Source organism: Mixophyes fleayi, chromosome 3, assembly GCF_038048845.1.
Source record: "Mixophyes fleayi isolate aMixFle1 chromosome 3, aMixFle1.hap1, whole genome shotgun sequence".
NCBI lineage: Eukaryota > Metazoa > Chordata > Amphibia > Anura > Limnodynastidae > Mixophyes > Mixophyes fleayi.
The window spans coordinates 183,955,697-183,970,715 of record NC_134404.1 but is presented as its reverse complement, the minus strand read 5'-3'; the positions used below and the strand labels follow the sequence as shown (position 1 = coordinate 183,970,715).

Genomic DNA, 15,019 nt, shown 5'->3' with positions numbered 1-15,019 from the left:
CTCGATTACATATTGAAAGTGTGGGTCAATACGACCAGATTTTCTGAGATGTTGAGATTAAAACTTCCACTGAACTGTGTATATTCACACTACTCAGCAACACATAAAATGCTCTGCAAAACAGACCTTGCGTTTGGATCACTGAATACTAGGTTACTGCATATTTGACATTACTGATGACTGGTGCTTGCCAAGCCCTGGAGACTTGGTTCCTTTATGGCTAGATTGTGTAGAAGGACATGTCCACTCAGCTGCACAGGATTTAGAATTCTAGGAAACAAATGAAGAACTGTGGCTCCATATATAATCTGGGGCACCTTGAATGCTTTTAGGAGTGTCTTCTTCTCTCTAACAGGTTATAGGAAATTCTGAACGGGTGACATCAGTGCAGAGTTTGGCACAATATGAGAAGACTTTTATCTGCAAACTGTCTCCCGAGACTTGATCTCTTTTCTTAGTGTGCTAGTGGGAATATAAACTGTTGTTGGCGAATTATAAACAGAAAAAGATGCTATATGATAGAGGGTTTTTGATCAAAAGTGACAATAAACAGATAATGCTAGCATATTTAGTGGGAGCAAAATTGGATAATTCCCTAATCACTGTTATCAGTTGTCCCACTTGTGTGTTTATTACAGACCCAGTTCTTATTAATAAAGAATTTGGTAAATTGCCTACCAGATGAATAACCTTCCTTAAACCTTCCTTAGACTGGCAGGTGGATGAGATGGAGGTATTTGTAATGCAGACCAATTATGTTTTTGTATCAACAAAAATCCAGAGATATAAGTCTGAGGTGCCTGCAAACCAGCATGGTCATGGGGCACAAGTAAAATTATTTATATATATATATATATATGCGCCAGACCAAGACTTTAGACTTGGTTAAGTGTTAGCATTTATAAGCAGTAGTTAGTTACTTTGAGATTGACCATAAATATCTCCATTAAGTCATGTTATACCATGCCTCTAACAAAGATAAAATAAAAATAATTGCTATGTTTTTTTCTAAATTTGTTTTGGAATGGAGAACCTAGTATTTGCTCTGGTCATTGAGCCTTGGGGTCTAATGGTACATATCTTCACCAATTTGACAGGGCAAAGTAGGGTAACCCCTGAAGAGCGTATGTCATTGTGTGCTCCTGAACCTCCAAGACACACTCAGTAACTCACTGAAGGTATGCTAGCTATTTTATACAGAGCTGCCCATATGTATCTCAGTAGAGTGGTTAAAGACTTGCATGCATAAGGACAAAATTACATTTTACCAAGATAATGTCCCTGCAGGTGAGAATGTGTTTGTCTCTGATTAAATGGGAGACATTGCCTCTCTCAGTTGTGGTAAGAACCAACTTCCTGAAGATGAAACTACTATCTACATTTTTGTATATTTTTTACAATGCCCCAGTCCAGATATCCGATATCAAACTAAATATTTGCAAATATTGAAAGAGCTACCATGTCTGTTGTTTGAGATAAAGGTTATTACAAATTAAACAAATTACGTTTGGAATTTTGTAATTGCATTTGCCTTTAACAAAACCATGTTACGCTGCAGAGCCATATGTAGATTTGGACATATTGTTAAAAGAAAGCTGCCTTGGTTTGTGTGCTACATGCAAAAGGAGTCCAAGCATTCCAATGCATTTTCACCCTTCACATCACAACTTGTATTGTCCAGGTGCGATATGTGCTTCTATGGGCTGCTTACCCTATAACCTCCTCTAAGACAGTTGATTTGGTCAGAGTTTGTTTAATATCGTTGAAACCAAAATAGCCCCTTTGTTGGCATTAGCTAGGCACAGCATTATTGAGAGCCTTTGTCTGAGATGTATTAATAGCTGCTTAAGATCTCATAGGAAAAACAAAAGCAAACTTGTTTCCAAATAAAGAACTACCCTCTCAGGGATGTGTGAGGTTTATGAGGATATTTTAAGATTATTTAACTAAACCAACCAATGGAATGCCACAGGTTACTAGTACCGATCTGTGGGTGTATTTGGTCTCTGTTGAACTAACATGTCCGATAATGATCATATCCATTTTGAACAGATTATTGTGCATGGATGTCATTTTGGGACCAGTCACTGATATTGGGTCAATTGCAGCATGTATGGCTGTCATAAGAGGCTTACCTAGGTTAATTTTAACACCTTCCTTCAAATATATGAAGGCAGTAGGTAGATAATCTGCATACTGTAACACTAACAAATACATCACCGTGTGATGCAGAACAATTGTGGTGTTTAAATTCTATTATAAGTCCACATTCTTTTTATCGGTTTTGTGTGACTTGTTATTTGGGTTATGTGTCGATTCATCCATCAGTGCAATCTTGTTTTGTCTCAGTCTTGATGTCTTACCTTTTTGTCCCCCTCTTTCCTATCCTTTATTTATCACTAAGTAGTTGTACTTTTCTTTTTTGGTGAAAGGCGATAAAAAGCAGTAAACTTTCACATACACAAAAAAGACATATGCTAACTGTATATTCAGTAATGATGTTTGTGTTTTTTCTTTTTTTGTATGCTCACATGGCTCTCCTTGTGATGTCTGTTTACATCCTCTGGTGTGCTGTTTTATCTGCTAGCCACTATGTACCCATCCCTCCATATTTCTTTTTTCTGTACCTCTTCCCCTTTACCATAAAACGCTTTAATAAAAACAATAATGATAAAAAAAAGCATATGCAATGTGTATTAGGTAGTCACACCACCTTAAGTCAGCTTAAAAAAAACGCAGAGATAACTTTATGAATGCAGTACAGTCGGGTTCCATATTTTACTCCACTTTCCATTTAATATAAGGACATCTAAATGTGGCATTGTTGACTATATGTGTAAACCCTTTCTTCTCTAGTAACTACCCCCAAATAATGCTTATTTGATATGCGGCTATGTCACCAATACAAACCACTCAGAATGGGATTCCAGCACAATATATATATGTCGCATATAAAATTGTAAATACTTGTAAATACTACTTCTTAGTACACAGAATATCAAATAGTTCATACTGGGTCGAGCAGGGCACATTTAATATAGTGATCAGTATAACCTTATAATGTATAAATAAGTTTGATATATGAACTTGGTTTCATGTAGGTATGTGTTTCCAATTTTGAAGGAAAGCTCACATCACTACTCCATGCTGTTGGAGATTATGCTTACCTCCATTTCTCAAATCTTGACACTACTCCTATTACTTGCAGCCCCAGCCACACATAAGCACACAACTGGTTAGATCACCAGGGCAGCACACATATCTGAAATCCACTCTGCTGTTGTGAATATTCCAGTGGCTTCAGGTTGTTGTATCCCTAACAACTTCAAAATATGGGCCATAATGGACAAAAAGGCAGCGAAGATTGAAATAAAAAAGGTGCCCCAATCCTTTTCAAATATACCATAAAGGGACTCAACTCTCGTATTTTATTTGTACCTAGTATAGGATAGTATGTGGTAGTGACATAGCAAATGACAACACTGCATTGTAGTCAGTGCTGTACTTTGCTATATCGGTAACATTTTGCAATTCAGCAACCAGGCAGAAATACAGTCAGGAATAGATCAGTGTGTAACTAGTCATTTCTCTATACAGAATGTGTGCTCTAAGCTCTCTCGACTGAACAGTAAATGCAACCGATATAGCACATCACTGATTATTATATTTTGCTTACAATTTACCAGCCAGAGCTCAAAATCCAATGCAGACCTGTAGGTCATATTAAACACACGGGGCCTGAGTCATTAAGGCAGACAAAGGAGTAAATGTTCTCTGGGACAAACCATGTTACAATACAAGGGGTGCAAATTAGTTTATTATTTTGCACATAAGATAAATACTGGCTGTTTTTTCATCTAGCACACAAATATTTGCTAGCTATATTATAACACTGAAATGTAAAGTTGATCTAAGACATGCCCTACCCCAACTATAAATCTGCCCCACATTTTAAATTTACCTCCCCCTCCAATGCAACATGGTTTTGCCCAGGTGCAAATGTTACTCCTTTTTTATGCTTTGCTCTCCTTAATGACTCAGGCCCACGATGTATTCAGAACCAGCAGCTACAGAGTTTTGCCCCAACCTATCAGTACTGTAGAGCAAGTATAGACTGCTAGTATTAAGGCATTAGTCTACAATCTCATTGGTTCCTATGGGCAATACAAGGACATAAATGCCCCTTACAAAAATAACTGGCCCACTTATAAGGTATGAACTATCCCGGTATGCTTTGTCCATGTTAAGTAAAAGTAACCAGCATGCACTTGTTTGGATTTTTAGGTCAGAGTTGATTCTAACTGTAGCAGCTATTGTAGATGAGGATAGATTTGAGAATTCGTTTTTTCTTGTTTTTATATTATTTTAGATAAAACAGATACAAGGGCCAGAGTATATTGAAGTTTGCTAAAACTAGAGCTTTCATACAATCCCTACACTAAATTCCTTTTTCTCTTTGTGGTTTTCAGAAAAAGAGGATACCACTAAGTTTATTAAAGCCAGGATAGGGGAGATCCTTCCCCATTCCCTGAACGTAATGATTTCTGTAGAGTATGAGGTTATTGTCTGGTTTTCACAGTGATCACAAGACAATAACTACTAAGGGGGCAGATAGTTTGAAAGTGGGGATGCCCCTCGTTCAATTGAGAGTGCCCCTGAGTCTCTAAGTGCCAGGATGGGGGAGACCATGCACTTTTAGTTCCCTTCCTCCATTCCCTGGCCCATTAGAATCTTCTGTATGTAGTGGCTGGGAGGAGGCGGAGTTTGACAATGTCCTAAAGGCAGTGAGGGACAGGTAAGCATGATTTTTCCCCTTGAAACTCCTTCAGTGCTAAGGACAAGTGAGGCTCTTCCACAGCACTTTTGAGATATATGCTAAAGATGAATGCCAGTAGCCTTTAGCACTGAAGGTATTTTAAATATGTAAATATTAATGGATGAATAGTTAAAAAAAAAAAAAAAAAACAACTCTTGTTTTTGGACTTTATCCTCTTTCTCCAATAGAGCATGGCGTAATGACAAGGGATATATGTGGCATCATTCATGTGGGATATGATGTCATTGGGATATTTGCATAACACACTAAATGCTCCAAACCAATGGGAGACAGAGAAAGGAGGCAAAACGCAATGTTGTACATTCAATTAAATAATATATATTGCTGGGAGAGTTAGTCAGGTGGGTTGACAAAATGGAAATACAGCTAGATTTTGTGGTGCAAGTTGAGGGAACTTTATGTGTAAATTGCAGGATTTTATTTATTTTTTTTCCTTATGATTTCCCATAATCCAGCAACTATACATAACAAACCATTGGAAAAGGTAAATTTGGGGTTTGACTTTGTATTCATTTTGGGTTTGTATTTTCAGTGTTTCCAGGCTGATCTTTGTAAGACATCTAGGTGGCATTCTTGCTATTGCCAACATCCGAGGTGGAGGAGAATATGGGGAAACCTGGCACAAAGGTAAGTGACTTATAGTTTTCTATAGATTTGCATCCTCAGATTAGGAAACGTATGTATGGTGACACATATGGGGCAACTTACTTTTCTGATGCTGCAGTAAACGTGTATTTAATGGCCATACAATAAAACGATTTAATCCAGTATGCTTCCAAACTACAAAAACTCTATCTAGTCTAAAAAAAAACCAATATGATTAGTTTGAAAACTATTTCTCAGTGACACCAACACAGAATGAAAAATGCAAAAGTCATTATTCTGCAAGTTATCTTTGGCCACTAAGGGGTTAAATAGTTCATAGCTTGTTGCTATTTGCTGGAGATGTGGCACTGTCTTTCACAACAATAAATCACTGATTGTTTACTTAGAAAATGCTCTTAAGCAATAAGAGCTGTTCAAGTAAAGACAGAATTGTCATTGGCTAAAAACAGGATGTGTATGGGGGGGGGGGAGGTTGGGTTCAAATGCTTGATTTTGGAACAAAGGGTGTACTGGGCAACAGGAACTCCTCATTCTCCAAGTGCACGCCCAAGCAGAGGCACCCAGTAGTTCAGATATACTGCACAAAATCCTCCTCCTGCTACACCATAACAGGTTACTCTCCAAAGTAGCCCCAGCAACAGCTAATAGTTAGCTGCACTCTCTGCTTCCCTCCTTACATTATTCAATATTAATACAATTATACAATGCAAAGACCATTTCTGATTTATATTGTATAATAAAGGACTGCCTCCTATTATCCATTGTATTGTATAATAGGCATACACAAGGGATGCTATGGATTATATAATATACAAAGTCTACTTTCATGTCCAATATTCACCATTGTTCAGGCATAGTCACCCCACTGATACCCATTATCCCCACCCCCAGTATTCTGTGTACTGGATCAGACCTTGATGCTTTTCTCCGTGGTATTCCTTGCACTTTTCCCTCCCCATGCACACTGAAAAATGTGCATTTAAAGCTATTTATTATAGACTCACAGCATGAACAGTGGGAATGGGTAAGCTGTCTATTCGTTTCAACCTTTTGTGCGAGGGGCACTCCTGAATGGTTCCTAAATATGAAAACAAACATGAATATACAGTAATTGCTGTTTTTGTGACTTTAAAACCATTGCTGCTGTAAACTTCCCCTGCAAAGTTGCCAATATTCAGGTACTAGCAAAATGCGCAGTTTCATACATTTACCCCCTGGAGTCCATTATAGACCAAACCAGTAAAAATAAGTAAACTTGTACACAATTTTATATTAAACTTAAATTGAAATAAATATTTACCCTTTTTATTAAGTATAAAATAAAATCTTTATTCTTGATCCATCATACACCTAATGGAGTACTGAACCATCAAATTCTAACTGCAAAAGAAACAAAAATCCCCTCAATATCACTATCCACTGCTAAAAGATCCAAGCATGGTTTTCCACGCTGACCACTTTTGATTGGCTGGAAGTCAAGCAGCTTTAATTATAGGAATATTCCCCCCAAGCTTTACTATAAAAGAAGCCATTATTTTCCCATTCCGACCACAAAGGATCAGACTTCTTCAGTCTTCAACCGTCTAGTTCAAGTGGATCTCCCTGTTATAGTGGAAACTATATCAGGCTGATTGGAGGGGGTGCACACTGCCTGATTTGTATTTATTTATTTTTATTATCACCAGAGAGGGTGATTTATAGGTTGATTTGCCTTTAACAGATTTGGTGATTAGCACAAAAAAAAAAATTATTATTTCTTTCCATCATTATTTTTTAGCAATTCGCTACATGATCTCAAAATATCTTCATTTCTATTCAGGTGGTTTTAATAAATGGCAGTAGTTTCAATTACAATTAGCTGTCTTGCATTTAATTTCTGCTTTTTTGATTGCACATGTGTTGTGCTCACTTGTGATCCATTAATAGGACTATATTAAGAAATAATTGATCTTTTTCGTTAATATCACCTTTATCGGGTCAATAATAATTGGTGCATGGATTATTGCCTGAATCCTAATTGCATTTGAGAAATAGATATTCAAGTATCTTCCGTTATTTTGACATTTTTGCCCATTTTTACTCTGTATGTTATGAACTAGATGAGTCACACATAAAATATTATCATTAAAATTATATTATTTTTATTAAAATTTATTTAAAATTAATATTATCATTTTGTTTTTATTTTTTTTATACAGCTGGTATCTTGGATAAGAAGCAGAATTGTTTTGATGACATGCAGTGTGCAGCTGAATACCTAATTAAGAAAGGATATTCCTCACCGCAGAAGATCACCATCAATGGAGGGTCAAATGGTGGCCTTTTAGTGGGTATGTTTCTTTACATAAGATGTGCTAGAAACAACCTTGCTAAGTAACGATATACTTTAGATTCAAATAAAGAGCTGAACAGCGTTGTGGGGATAAATGTTAGTAGTGACCATGGAAAAATGTTATCAACATACTGGAAGCAATAGGAAAACTTCAGAGCATATCCTAATATTTAAATTTTATTTATATGCGTACATTGCTGCACAAATGGTTATGAATAACTGAAAGCTATTCGTTATCGATGGCCATTTCATAAGATCAATGCCAAGGGGTAAATGTACTAAAGGGCGGTTTGATGAAACCGCTGATTTTCTATGTTTTTTCCTGCGGTTTCAAAACCGCCGGATTTACCAACGGCCAAATTACCAGTAAACTGCCTGAAAACCACAGTATAACAAAGCACCAGATTATAGATCACAGTCCCAGTTTTTAATATGATGAAATACAAACCATCATATTTACAAAGCTGTGGGTTGCCAAACCGCCGGAAAAATGCCATGAAAGCAGTCAAAAAATACTGATGGCTGTGAGAGGCAGGATTGCTGAAACCGCATGCTTCATTCAGAACATAAGAGGACTTATGAATTATGGGGGTTATGGTTGTCCCTTGATTATTAATCAAGGGACAAAATTAATTTCATGATTAAGTTATGGGGTTATTTTTTTCATTATATTAAGAGCCAAAATTAGTGTTCATTTTATGAACGGGGTAATATCATTTGATTGTTACTCCTATCATAAATAATTATTTCCCTTATTAGTACTTATTTCCTGATGGGGGCACCATTTATACTACATACACGAGCCAGCATGCACTTGCGCCTGGCAGTGTAGCTGTATTGAATCTGACACACATAGTTGTATATTTAACATCTCAGCCTCAAACTGCCCTATAGTAAATGCAGCAGTTTGCAGCACTAAACCGCCGGCGACGTGCAGTGGTTAAAAATGCAGAACAAGTATTTTTGTAAATCTACCCTCCAAATGTCCTAGTTGCTTTTTTTGTTGAGTCCTATCCACTAGCCCTGTTGGTTGACATTCCTTTCCTTATAATGTAGAACATTTTTTCCCAAATCAAGTTCCCCTAACATTTCAGTTTTTTCAGGCTATCCATGTTAGTGCACAAGTGGTTAAATAAAAATGATTGAGGCTTTAATTAAATCATCTGTATTCAATCATGGATATCCTTAAGACCTTGAGGACCAGAGTTGGGAAACACTGATGTAGATGACTACATGATTAGTGTTTTTCCTTTCTTTATATTCCTTTACGTTTACCGTGGCCAAAAGGTCCCACTCATGTTAAGTGTTCATATGCAGAGCATTGTGGTTCCCTGTGCTGGACAACATACCTGTAGTTTTCATTGAACATTTAAAAACATGGGAATGAAGTGAGAAAATGTTCATACTTTTAAATAGGCTATATTTTCTTTTTAATTCTGTAGGGAAAAGACCTATATTTCTGTATGACAGAATTACTTGCTACCTCAGCAGATGACCTAAACACGTTTCCTTGTTTGACATTCATTGCACTATATTCCCTTTCTTTAGTACTAAAAGCTGAAACAGCTCAAAGATCCTTGTGTTCCCTATAGATTTTGTTTTCATTGTTCTGTCCTTTCTCTAAGAAAAATAGTGTATGCGTTGCCCTTTTTCCTTTTATCATGAATGTGGCCTGGAAATAAATTTATTGTAGTTTCACTACCACTATAAAGTTACAATAAACTCTGCTAGTATGTTGTTCACTCCTCTGACAGGATACCATTATCCCAGTCCTCTTCCAGTGACTGCTCGACATGGCTGGTGTCCTGGAAATTCTCCAAGTCCATTTTCCTGGCAGTCAGAGATTTGGGGTATATTTACTAAACTGCGGGTTTGAAAAAGTGGAGATGTTACCTATAGCAACCAATCAGATTCTTGCTGTCATTTTGTAGAAGGCACTAAATAAATGATAACTAGAATCTGATTGGTTGATATAGGCAACATCTCCACTTTGTCAAACCCACAGTTTAGTAAAAATGTACCCCTTGGACTGTCCTATTTATTAGGATTTTTTTTTTCTTAGTTTCAAGATTAGAATTAAAAGTATTAATGAAAGTAGTACTAGATGTAATACAAAACTACAGCAATGAAAGTGTATTTTGTAACCTCCGCTTATACAGAATAGTGTTTTGACAGATGCTTACATTTTTATCTTGGGCTTCTTATGTACTGGTGTTTTTTCTTGCAGTTTATTTTTTAAAGCAAATGAAAATGTATGTCAAACATGCATTGTGCTAGCATAAAAACATGCAAGTAAAACGCATGGAATGAACACCAGTGGGGATAAGGCCCAACATAGACTTTGAAACAAGGAAGACCGAGATAGTTTACAGTAATAATATATTTCAAGAGGCAACATATACAGCACACACTGTGTAAAGTATGAAACCTTCTTTTTATACTAGCTACTTTTTATTTTTAAGCTAAAATTCCATTTTAAGCAAAAATCCCATGAAAATTGATTGGGTATTTTTAGCATCAATTAGTATGACAGACTTTTTTTTCCTTGTTTTGTTTCTTCAGGCTGCTATTAATAGTTTACAGTGCTGCTGGTTTTACACAGTGCTGTATAATTACTATGGCAACCACAGTCACATAGTACATTATGTAGTGGGCAGAGAGGCTTTGGAACGCCCCTCTGAACTCAATCTTCTCTGTGCATTTTAAAATCCTCCACCTGCTTCTCCCCCTTCTGCCATCACATAGTCTGTGTGTCTAACTGGCAGCCTTACTTGTCTGCCCTCCAGATAATGATTTTTAGGAGGACAGTTAAGACAAATGACACATGCTTAAAAGGTACTTAACTTGCTATTTAACAAAAAAAAGGCTACTCGTGATTGCTGCTTTAAGTGTTTTTTTGGATAGTGGTAAAGTTTTCAGAAAGTTGTGTATAATTTCTTTTTTACTTGGAAATGATCCCAGCACATTTGTGCTCAACAGTCTCCGGAAAATAAAAATGAATTTGGAAGGTATAGTGCAGCTAATGAGTTAGAGATAAGCTGATGGAAGTTTGCTAATCTAAAGTACTTTTTACTTCAATGCATGATTTATAAGGCTTTACTATATCTAAAATGTATTGGTCAATCTTTTTTTTGAAGCTGCTTGTGCTAATCAGCGACCTGAGCTGTTTGGATGCGCCATTGCTCAAGTTGGTGTGATGGACATGCTAAAGTTCCACAAGTTTACTATTGGCCACGCATGGACAACAGACTATGGCTGCTCTGACAATAAAGAACATTTTGAATGGCTTTACAAGTAAGTTTCAGTTAGTAGTATAATTAAATTTCTGGATCGCCTCAGTGTTAACATTTAGCTGTGTGCTTCATTGCACAACCTGCAAGTGCTTTAATTCTAATTACTTTCAAATACATGTTGCAGCTTATTGCTCACCAATTGAGTGACATTGTCCATTTCATTAATTTAAGTTATTTTAATAATATTTAGATAAATGCAATATACATGTGCATATTGTTACAAAGACAGAAAGTTATCAGATTTCTTATATTTATCTCATTAGTTTCCTAAACAAGTTACCAACTTTCTATATTCTATATGCCACACCTCAGCGTCTTTCCTACTATAATCCACTAATGCATCCCTTGACCTCCTCTCAATGTGTAGAGTCAAAAAATATGTAAAGATCAACAACAAAAACAAAAAACACACATGACTAAATGAGAACCACACCTCATAAATACTATTTTGAAGGAGGTAAAGGACAAACTAATCAAATAAAATAGGATAGAAAACATACAATGCTTTATAGAAAAAAAATGCATTATTGAGGAGTTTTTGGCACTTTATTATAACAAATGTTCTCTTGAATGGTACATAAAAGGAATCCGTCTCATGGTTCCGCTGATCAAGAGATGAGGATTTTAAGTTGGTATAAAAACCCAAAACCGCTTACTGCTTTAAACAACAATCTTCTGGCTTGTATTTAATATACCGTGTAAAAGAAGAACAATTTGATCATAGTTTAATACAGTATGTTAAAAGTCATGTATTTTAGAAAATATACTTGTCTAAAAAAATAATGGACTTGTTGAAAAAGGGATGTGATGTTTTCTCGTCAACGCCATACATTTACATTTGCCATTTAATTATTTAAGCAGTAATTACTATTGAAAAGTAATCTGGTATTGGAGTATGCTGTATAAACTGTATTCTAAGAAATGAAATGATAAAGTGTACAGCTAAATGCAGAGAATTAGAAATCCTATACTGTAAGCACTTATTGATTTCATTTTAATGGTATACAATAGTACTGATACAGCAGGGGGAAAATACTGTGCTGGATGCTAAGAGATGTTTTCTTAGTCGTTTTGCAAATTTAATGGTGCTGTCTACATAATTTGACTAAGATGGGCTGGGCATGCATTAAAAAAAAGAAGAATATTTTGCTTGTATAAAATAACCCTTACATTCAGATGTTTGTCTTCACTCACTGCTGTGCACCTTCTTATAGTGAGTTATACTTTTATTGTGTATGTTCAATGTGTTAATTTCCACATGCTGGCGACTGTTCTAGTTAACTGAAATTCTCCATACAATGATTTTGGCTGCTAGTTTATTGAGGTTGGGGTGGGGGGTTATCCAAATGATTGCATTTAGTGGGCTCAAAACAATCTGCCATCTCAATCAACATCTGATAGAATTGAAGGCTAGCAGAAAGCCCATGGTCCTTGCTATAATGTGTTGTTACCAATGACCACACTTATAGGCCGCTAGGAGTGCCAAGCGAGCGGATCCATCCAGTTTATTGACAGATATAAGTGGTCAAACTGGGTAAAGATGTAGTTCTTTAGCGCTAAGGCAACCAATTTGTTAAACCAGGAGCACATTAACAGAACACCTGTTATCTACTGAAAAGGGAACAATAGTACTCATGAATGTGTGTGTTGAGCACTTCTTCATATAATTGCTTACTGGAAACCACATAACTTAGAGTAGATTTGCCATCATAGAACACATGAAGCGTAAGTTACATATTCAAGAGGATTCACTTCAACAGGCTTGATTTACGTATACTGTAATATATTCTACATGTATATTATAAATTTAAGTGTGTATATGTGTGTTAAAAAAATAAAAAAGTGTAATGGTATGTATTGAGAATTGTTGCTAACGACCCACATATCCTATTGTAAAAATGGGGGTGCTTTCCCGCATGACGGCTATGGATTTAGCCATATTTTTACTAATGCTTTGTATCGGAAATGTTCAGAATGTTTATCTGTACAACATGCTTATATGCTTGTTTACCTTTATATTGAAAATACGTTCCTTTTTGTCTGACACTTTGCTGATATATGTTGTTTACACGTTTATTTTTCTTGGCCTATACCAGACATGTAATACGTAACATTTTTGTACACGGTCATCTAAACAATGTATACATTGATGCTTCAATTGATATCGCTTTATCTCAGAGCGTTAACAATAAGAACAATTTTAATAAATAAATATACATATACCTTGGCCAGGGCGTATTCCCCAAAGTAATTAATTTAGGGAAGCCAGGGAGGAAGGGGGGTTTCTTTATTCAAATGAGCAGTTACACTATTGGACCATGGTATATTTACTTCAAACCACATTTGTGACCTGCATAATAGTTGTATTCTAAGAACTTGTTACTATACCATGAAAACTCAGTAGTTTATTTATCATTGCAGATACTCACCTCTTCACAATGTCAGGGTGCATGAGGAAGATGGGAAACAGTATCCAGCTATGCTGCTTCTCACAGCCGACCATGATGACAGAGTTGTTCCTTTGCACTCTCTGAAATTCATTGCTACTCTACAACACATTGTGGGCCGAAGTCCGCAGCAGACCAATCCACTCCTCATTCACGTGGACACCAAAGCTGGTCACGGGGCAGGAAAGCCCACCGCTAAAGTGATTGAGGAAGTCTCTGACACTTTTGCTTTCATTGCACAATGCCTAAATCTCAGTTGGGTTGAATAAGTAAAACTGATGGGGGGTTCATTTTTAAAACAAGGGCTTTTCTGTCACATGATCAATTCAGTATGCTCACATGTAAGAGTCTGAGCTGGATTTTCCTATCACATCTTACATCTCTCTCTGTTACTTGAGATATTATAAGGTATGAGAAATTTAGATTTCCTTTTCTGAATAGGTATATGACGGATATCTCTGTTTTTATGTGATATGTTTTTAAAGTGTCAATCTTGGTCATCTGGTAACTAAAAGTACATGTGTCAACAATTATTATGAATTTGAAAATGCCTAAATGTTTATTACATATCAAATAAAAAGCTGCTTCCATTGCTTTCTCCTGTTTAATTTCACATTTTCACCTATTGCTCTTTTTCCTCTCATTCATGCAAAGCCGATTCTAATGTGTTGTTTTCTAGCAGATTGGTCTGACCTGTGGCTTGTTGTTCATGTGATCACTGTGCCTACAGTGTTTGCTGAGTGCTTTTCTCGCATCTCATTCCATACAGGACATGACGTGAGAAAATGCTGTACTAGAGAGCGCAGCTAAACAAGCTCTTCCACTGAGAAATAAATGCTTCCATGCTGGGTCATTGGGCATGTGTCTGCTTTTGAAGCTTTGTTAGAAGCTGTAAAGGCTAAATGGAGATGACTGCTTTGAAATTAGAACCCTGCATTTTCACAAGTGCTCATTGTGTCTACTTATATATTTATACTTCATATGTTACCTTGCCTGATATTCATAAACCGCTGTAAGTACAATTTTATGGTAACACTAGAGTGCATAAAGATTATTTTACAAATGCTTTATACATGACATGAGGCCTTTACCGCAGCATTATTGATTTTTTTTGCGCAATCTATTAAAGTTAATGTAAGTAGCTGTATGTACGTAATTTTTGTCTTTTCAATGAGGATTAATTACCATATATAAAAGGCAGGTTTCATAAAACAAGTATTATAAATATAAGGTAGTGTAGTCAATGTTACAAAATAATATCAGGTATTTATTTTGCTCCTCATTTGGTGGTATGTTACGCTATTCAGTCAATGACTCTGCAGCAGACACTGAGCTATACCCAACATTATCCGTTAAATCAGTGGTCAGGGAACAGGGGTAAATTACCCCAAATGGGGTAAAAATGAAATTCCTGGGGGTAATGCTGCCGATGCATATGCTGTCAGTTGGATTGTAGACCCCTTTAAATGTGAAATTGCTGTTGTACCAGAAGAGCCTCAAGGGT

General features: G+C 36.3%; 1 protein-coding gene across 1 annotated transcript in view; it reads left to right on the top strand.

Annotated features, from left to right (window-relative positions):
* PREP (prolyl endopeptidase) overlaps positions 1–14,105 on the top strand; it is an 89,722-nt gene extending 75,617 nt beyond the window's left edge. The window contains exons 12-15 of the mRNA XM_075202849.1: positions 5,370–5,464; positions 7,642–7,773; positions 10,913–11,069; positions 13,490–14,105. Of these exons, the coding sequence (XP_075058950.1) occupies positions 5,370–5,464; positions 7,642–7,773; positions 10,913–11,069; positions 13,490–13,784 (679 nt within the window). The 3' untranslated portion in view covers positions 13,785–14,105. The remainder of the gene's footprint in view (positions 1–5,369; positions 5,465–7,641; positions 7,774–10,912; positions 11,070–13,489) is intronic.
* The last annotated feature ends 914 nt before the right edge of the window (positions 14,106–15,019 follow it).